This window comes from Ischnura elegans, chromosome 5 (assembly GCF_921293095.1).
Source record: "Ischnura elegans chromosome 5, ioIscEleg1.1, whole genome shotgun sequence".
NCBI lineage: Eukaryota > Metazoa > Arthropoda > Insecta > Odonata > Coenagrionidae > Ischnura > Ischnura elegans.
The window spans coordinates 3,632,118-3,640,822 of record NC_060250.1 but is presented as its reverse complement, the minus strand read 5'-3'; the positions used below and the strand labels follow the sequence as shown (position 1 = coordinate 3,640,822).

The window sequence follows — 8,705 nt, the reverse complement described above, 5'->3', positions numbered from 1 at the left end:
CGGTATTTAGAGAAAAGTTATCAGTTACTGCTCAACTGACGATTCTCGTGCTTAAATTTATTACCTACCTGTAGTATTGTAAATTGGTAACTCTGATTTGTCTTTCTATTACTCTATTCTCATTTCTTGTAGAACTTTTTTTTCCTGCGAGAACTTTTGAATTTACCCCTTTATTTATCTTCCCACAATGGGGAACTTGCATGGGTCGTCGATTGCACTAAAAACTATTTTCAATAAGTAAAATGGATATATTAGCTCGCAAAAATACCTAAATTTTCTCCATTCAGCATCAAAAGAAATAAAAAAATTGACTTTAAAATCGAGAAAAAATTCTCTGAGCCGACCACTGCGCGAAGACACCCGAGCGTTGCCGAGGCCAGGCGTGACGTCATAGGTGCCTAAACAACCGTAGGGAGTTGGGAAATACGCTGAGCGCATGCTGTAAAATTTGTTTTGAGAGAGTATTTAGCCGCTCATCGTCGCTTTATTTTGTTCTGTTATTCTTGGGTAAGTTTTCCTATTGCTATTGTGCCTAGATTATTACTTGGGATATTAATAATGCGTTGTGTTGACTAATGTTGTAATATTGTGTTGACTGGGTACAACCTATTTCAATAATATAGGTAAATCCATAAACAACCCAGTCAACACAACAATTATGGCCACAGTGTGGCCATACTGTGGCCACACTGTGGCAAGGCATTGTGGCCATAGTGGGTTGCCATTATGGCGCCATAATGGTTTTGACCCCCGGCCACACTGTGGCCACAGTGTGGCTAGCCATAATGTGGCTTTAGTGTGGATAGCCACACTATGGCCACATTTTGGCTAGCCACAATGCTCCACCACTAATATATTAATATTTATACATATAATAATTCCTTTTTAATAGTATTATTATGCCTCCTTCAATCCTAGCTATGCCCATCAATGTAAAAATAATGATTTTTTGGAAAATTAGATGCGAACCAAAAATTTTAATTTACCATCAATTTAAATAATAAATACGATAAAATGCCCTCTGGTTGGCACCCCATACCCCAAGTAGCACTTTGCGATATAGAGTATCAGAAAGGTAAATGCAAATAAAAGTTCCTACTCAGTAAATGATGTTTGTAAATACTTTATTATTGCAGTAAATTAACCATGAATAACATAATATAACCATTAATGATCGCCTAGGTTAGCCACTAAAAAAACATAACAACATTGCAGATAGAATAGAATAGATATTTATTATGCTCTGGGAAAAAACCCTTGGAGCAAAAAACACAATTTACAAAAAATGGCTCATCAAAGCAAAAGTTCATGAAAAATGTCAAGTAAAGTTGTTTGATACGCATCTATAAAAAAAAGAAATAACACGTAACAAGGATTGAAATTTGACATCATAGGCAGACGGAATATTGGGCAATAGTACATAATACATAATAATGATACATAATAGGCTGTATTTTCGTGGGAGTTTATTTTAGCTCTCCACTGAGTAAATCCATGTACAATTTAATTGTAAAAGCATGGATGGAGCCCCTCTGTCTAAGATCCTCAGGGAGAGAATTCCAGAATTTTGATCCCGTTATCAGAAATGATTTCTGGTAGATATTAGTACGTGGAGTAGGATAACATAAATAGTATTACAATAGAACAGATAAGCTAGTATTACAATATTGCCTTGGATTTGAGACAATAACATGTTACACATCCACCTCAAGTTATTTTAGCTAGGCTTATGGACCAATCTGTAACAGGTAAAATCACATATTTAGTCATTACAACATTTACGGTAGTCTATCTAATCCTCTCCACATTTCAACATCACAGTACTCACGGAAAGACTCTGAAATAGATTAAATCAATTAATAATGTGGAAGCCTTTTCTCTTGAAATAAATACATATTATTCTTTCTTTAACACACTTTCTTTATATCAATGAAATCAGCCAACTCTCATTTTGATAACTCATCAACAAGTCTGCATCTATAGCAACCGTAAACAAACTTTATCATCTGTGGCAGTTGTGGCTTTCCAAAGTGTGGCCATAGTTGCATATGTGTTTGGCAAGCCACACTATGGCTTGCCGCATGACAACCACAGTCTGGCCATAGTATGGCAAGCTGTGGCTAGCCATAGCCATAGTTGCCACAGGTAAACCACAGTTCGGCCATACTGTGGCCATAATTGTTGTGTTGACTGGGAATATACTTGCGTATACCATAAAAATATAGTTGGAAATAGGCAAATACTTCTATAAAAAACTGGAAGTCACTGCCACATTTTTATATTCATCACGTACAACTTACAATAAAAGAGCTCGTTATGATGAAAACAACTATTTATTCACTGATTTAAAGCCTTTAATTAGCCCACACAAGTGACACTGGTGACTTTTCTCAATACTATTCGTTGAAATAATGGAATAACAAACTTCGCACACAGTTTTTATTTCATTAGCTAGTCTACGGTGAACAACGGAGGTTAACACGCCACTGACGATTTTTACACTACTGTTTGACATTTATCCATAGCGTAATAGCACTTTTTACAATTCAATCACTCTGGAACACTGATAATCTTGGCCGATATTTTTCAACCTTGTCAAACTTTGTGCATTACAACCACTGGCACTGTGATTATTAGCAGTAGCTTAACGGGAGATTTCACGTTGAAAATAACACAATTTTGGCACAAAAATGTTCATAGATGTCTCCAATCAGCGAGAAAAAGTTGCATATACTAGAATTCACCTAATAACACAAGCACAGGCAGTCCTAAACGACGAATTCTCCAGTACCTACGAATAAATGGATGAAGTTATCGTATATAAAAGCTAAGCGGATATTAGTAAACATCAAAATCGTTCTAATTACATACTTAAATGAATGATATGCCGTCGATAACATCAACTTACAATTAACGTATCCCCCTTCCAACGGCCGTGGCTCAGACTCCTACAACGATGTTATTCAGGTATTATAACATTTTTGGTTTAACTGCTCCAGTTTTATATTTTATGCCCTTATTCAGATATTAATATTATAAATAATACAAAATATGAGGGCTTCCGAGCCTCTATCGTCGGATATTTATCTTTAAATAGAAAATAATCAACACGTCTAACAAACGAAGCTCTCACAACGGCTGGCAACTATTACAAACAATCACAACAATAGCTTCGTGTGATGTTTAGGCACCTTTGACGTCATCGAGGCTTCGTCGGTAGTGGCTTTTGGGGTTAGGGAGTTTTTCCCGCGCTTTAAAATTCGCTATATTTATCATTGAATATCTCGCGAAGGAAAACTCAGATATACACGCGGTTTTCTTTGTTGAATTCAGAAAATAATTTTCCGTCTGCCTGTGAAATAAAAAAAATTCATGCAAGTTCCTCATTATATCTACACTGTACCCTACTCCCTACTCTAAAAAAGACCTACAGTGCTCAAATATTCTACTCGCTACACGGCTAGCCGACTCGGCCGTGTAATGGACTCCCGAACGGTTCAGAGGTTGAAACGAGACGGACTGCGGAATAGTGTGCAGTGAGGTCCATCCACCCGTTGGCAAACGAGAAAAATTAAAGCAATTATAAGTCGACTGTTTTCATCGTCTCCGGCGAGGGATATTAGTGTGCTTGAAAATTGTATGCACTCAGTCTAAAGGGATACTGATCTCGGCCCAATTACCTTGGTGAGTAATTTTAATTTCTCAATTCGCTGGGAATCTTAAATTTCCGGCCATTCTCTCAACGACGACGGTAATTTCCTCGAAGAGCATTTTATTCACGCTCTTCGCCCACGGCAACATAACCTCCATAGCACCCGTGAGCTGGCGAAATTGGACCTAATCCTTTCTGCCGTTACCCCGAGGCGGTCACTCCCGGGTGAAATATTTTCTACACAGGCATTGAGCGCCTTCCTGGATGCGACTTTCTTTTTCAACCATTCCCAGAAGCTCAGCAGAGTTCAACCACAGACCTTGAATATAGCTAGATGGCGCATTCCACTACTGGAGCATAGGCGGCCGGTGAAGGAAACATGAGGTCACGTGTTATGTGGCAAAAAAGTGAGGGCGTTCAAAAGTGAGGGCGTTCAAATCTTTTGAATCACATTGGCATAAAAACCAATAATATTGTGATCAGCGATATCAATATTTACCTTTTATCTGAAGATTCGCTTTTTATACGATCATTAAATGAAGCATTTCGGTTTATGCGGATCAAAAAAGTTTCTTATTAACCTTAAAATACCGATTTTTCGCGGGATGTAAAAAGGAACTTCTTGTCGATTACCTCGTGTTATAGTGTAGTCTTACATGTGGCGGGTTCGTCGCGGAGGCCCCATTTAATGACAACCCCGGATAGACAGCGGGCGCCGAGGTCGCGGAGCTGCGGGAGCGACGGATATAAAAGGCCGTGTCTTGCGGCAGACGGGGGTTATTTTGCTGTAAAACCAGACAGTGTAAAGTTGCTGGTTGGCTACTCAATAAAGAGGCCGAAACCCGGAACGGAGTTTACTTATTTTTACGGCAACAACACATGGTGTCAGGTGTGTTATTATGTCGAATAAGCAAGTCGACGGGATAGGAGATCCTACCTGGTCCATACCCCAGCAGTTTTCCTTCGTGGCGGAAGATTGGCCAAGATAGAGTCGACGGTTCGAGAGGTACAGACGAGCTTCTGGACTCGCCAAAAAGCCAGAAGATGAGCAAGTCGACGCATTGATTTATGCAATGGGTGACGACGCGGACGATATACTATCATCCTTCAACCTATCGGCGGAAGAAGAAAAGAAGTACAGTATCGTGTTTGGAAAGTTTGAAGAGCATTTTGTCCCGAAGGTAAATATAATTTACGAACGTGCCCGTTTCAACAAGCGACTGCAAGGAGAGACCGAAACGGTGGAAGAATTCGTTCGTAATCTGCATATTCTCGCTAAAAACTGTAAATTTGGCACCCTGCGTGAAGAATTGGTGAGGGACCGTCTGGTAGTTGGTTTAAGGAACGCCAAGTTGTCCGAAGCCCTACAATTGGATCCGGAGCTTACGCTGGAGAGAGCCGTTACAAAGGCGAGGCAAGCAGAAGACGTGCACAGGCAACAGACGCTGATAAGGAGTAACTCAGGGGAAGATAAAACAGTCCACTCGCAGGCACGAGGATCTGAGGTGGACGTGGTGCGGAAGAAGGCTCCACGGCACCAGAAGGCATCGACGTCAACAGCCGCCCTACCCGACCAAATGAAGGTGAGTGGTCGCAAATGTCCACGGTGCGGGAAAACGCCGCAGCACGCTTTCGCACGATGTCCGGCGCGTCAATCTGCGTGCGCCCTTTGTAAAAAGAAAGGACATTGGGCAGCAGTTTGCAGAACGAAGGCGGTTGCGGAAATTGACAAGCGGCTACCGGGTGAAGACGACCATTTCTTTTTGGGAAGCATTTCGACGGGAGAAGAACCATGGAGGGTCTCACTCGTCATCGGTAACCAAGAAATCCCCTTCAAAGTCGACACAGGCGCGGATGTCACTGTCATCGGCGCCGAATTATTTAAAACGTTGAAGGGAATACAACTCGAAAACACCACAACATTCCTCCGCGGCCCAAATCGAAGCAGATTGCAGGCCAAAGGAAAATTCCGGTCACTTCTACGTTGGAAGGATCGCGTGTACGAGGACGAGATTTTCGTGGTGAATGGAGTTGAAGATGCGCTCTTGGGACGTCCAGCGATATCATCCCTGGGAATTTTGACTTGGCTGCGAGAAATAACAACTGGCCATCCGGAAGAAAATTACCAGGAACTTTTTCGTGGGCTAGGAAGAATGCCGAAACCTTACGTCATTCGCATCAGGGATGAAGCCGTGCCCTATGCGGTATCTACGCCGAGAAGAGTGCCCTTGCCATTGAGAGATAAGGTTGAGAAAGAAATCAAGAAAATGGTGGGGGAAGGAATAATAACGGCGGTAGAAGAGCCGACGGAGTGGTGCGCGCCCATGGTAGTAGTGCCTAAAGCAGACGGAGGAGTTCGAATATGTGTAGATTTCACTAAATTAAATAAATGCATTCGGAAAGAACAGCACGAACTGCCAACCGTGGATGAATGTCTAACACTGATGAAGGCTTCAGAAGCGAAAATTTTCACAAAATTGGATGCTTGCAGAGGATACTACCAAATACCACTAGAGAGGGAATGCCGTCCGCTGACTACTTTCATTACCCCTTTTGGAAGGTATTGTTTTAACCGGATGCCGATGGGATTATCTTCAGCTGGAGAGCATTTTCAAAGACGAATGTCTGAAGCATTGACGGGGTTAAAGGGAGTAGTCAACGTTATGGATGACATACTCGTATTTGCAGCGACGCAGCCGGAGCACGACGTGAGATTGAACGCCGTCCTCCAGCGTCTTAGAGAAAATGGGATCACGTTGAATCGCGAGAAATGCCGATTTCGGGTCGCAGAGACAAAATTCTTAGGTCATGTCATATCGGCCGAGGATGGAATCAAGCCAGATCCTGAAAAAATTACGGCAATAGAGAAATTGCCGCAGCCCGAAACGGTAGCAGAGATACGTCGATTTCTTGGAATTGTGCATTATCATCTGAAATTTCTCCCTCACTTGGCGGATGTAACCCAACCGTTGAGAGAGCTGATGAGGGAAAAAGAGCCTTTGCCATGGGCTGCTACGCACACCAAAGCTTTCCAAGAAATCAAGCAAAGATTAACTAGTGCCTCATCATTAGCCATGTACGAGACAAATCGACCGACAAGAGTATTAGCCGACTCATCGTCATATGGATTGGGAGCTACACTAGAGCAGCGGCAGTCAGATGGTGATTGGAGAGCGGTATGTTTTGCGTCACGGACGTTGACAGATACCGAAAGACGCTACGCCCAATTGGAAAAGGAGGTATTAGCGCTTACCTGGGCGTGTGAAAAATTAGCAAATTATTTAGTAGGCAAGAAATTTCTTCTATGTACGGATCATAAACCACTCGTGGCACTATTGGGAACAAAACCCCTCAGCGAATTGTCCGCCAGAGTGCAGCGTTTCCGTATGCGCCTCATGCGTTTCGACTATGAGGTAATTTATGTTCCCGGAAAGAAATTGTATACGCCAGATGCTCTCTCACGATCACCAATCTCCAAAACCCCAAAAGAAGGCGATATTCTCACCGATGAAGACGTGGAATTGTACGTCGAAGCTGTGAAAGCGGATTTACCAATGAGCGACAAACTCATGAAGGAAGTGTTGAAAGCGCAACGAGAAGATGAAAGAACTCGACGAATAACTAAGTATGTGAAAGAAGGCTGGCCACGTAAAGAGAAACTGCTGTTGGAGGATACCAGCTTCTACCACGAACGAGCAAATCTTTCCCTCCTTGACGGGCTACTAGTCAAGGGGACCAGGGTTTACATCCCGGAATCATGGAGGAAAGAGATATTGAGCCGTATCCACGAAGGTCATCTAGGTATTTCAAAGTGCCGGAGGCGGATGCAGCAGTCGGTGTGGTGGCCAGGAGCATCCCATCAAATACTGGAAATGATAAGCAAGTGCCCGGAATGTCTCGAACGTCGTCCATCGCGAGTAGAGCCGTTGAGACCTACGGAGACACCGGCACGGCCCTGGCAGATGGTGGGAATGGATATTTTTCATAGCAGAGGGCGTGAGTACTTAGTCATCGTAGACTACTTTTCAAAATACCCTGAAGTCGCGTATTTGGAAAATACGCGGGCCACGAACGTGATAGCGAAAATAAAATCAATATTCGCACGTCACGGAATCCCACAAGTTGTCCGAACGGACAATGGGCCACCGTTTGGAGGAAGAGAGTTCCAGGAATTCGCGAACAAATACAGAATGGATGTCGTAACTAGCAGTCCATACTACCCAAAGAGTAATGGACTAGCGGAAGCAGCGGTGAAAACGGTAAAAAACATACTGGCGAAAGAAAGAGACCCGTGGTTGGGGTTTCTTGCATACCGTGCATCACCCATGGAGTCGGGGTATTCCCCAGCGGAACTACTAATGGGACGTAAGCTGAGAACGACTTTGCCATTTCATCCTACGAAGTTGAATCCCAAATGGCCCAGCCTCACGGTCCTACGGGAGAAGAATAAGGTCATCGCGGAGAGACAGAAGAGGAACTACGACCGACGACACCGGACGAAAGAACTACCCCTATTGCCTGCGGGAGCCACCGTTTGGGTGAGAGATCGTCGGGAGTACGGAACGGTTGTCGGAGAGTCGGGCCATCCCCGGTCCTATCTCATTGAGACGGGTAGTGGAGTCAACAGGAGGAATCGGGTGGCGCTGACATTAGCTGAACGGCAGCCGAGTATGTCGAGTGATTATGAATCATTCCTTCCCGACCTCGAGTCTACAGCGAAGAGCCACAGCCCACCAGAGACGGGAGTATTCAGGACGAGATACGGACGACTTGTGCGTCCCCCTCAACGATACACTCCTTAGTCCCATTTCCCTGTTCCTTTCCCTGTTTTATTTAGTGTTTTTTCAGAAGGAGAGATGTGGCGGGTTCGTCGCGGAGGCCCCATTCAATGACAACCCCGGATAGACAGCGGGCGCCGAGGTCGCGGAGCTGCGGGAGCGACGGATATAAAAGGCCGTGTCTTGCGGCAGACGGGGGTTATTTTGCTGTAAAACCAGACAGTGTAAAGTTGCTTGTTGGCTACTCAATAAAGAGGCCGAAACCCGGAACGAAG

At 43.8% G+C, this 8,705-nt stretch overlaps 1 protein-coding gene across 1 annotated transcript; it reads left to right on the top strand.

Annotated features, from left to right (window-relative positions):
• Nucleotides 1-4,531: 4,531 nt before the first annotated feature.
• Nucleotides 4,532-8,454, top strand: LOC124159582 (uncharacterized protein K02A2.6-like). The gene is made up of 2 exons (XM_046535484.1): nucleotides 4,532-4,541; nucleotides 4,961-8,454. Exons 1-2 carry the CDS (start codon nucleotides 4,532-4,534, stop codon nucleotides 8,452-8,454), a joined length of 3,504 nt encoding a protein of 1,167 aa, XP_046391440.1.
• Nucleotides 8,455-8,705: the final 251 nt, after the last annotated feature.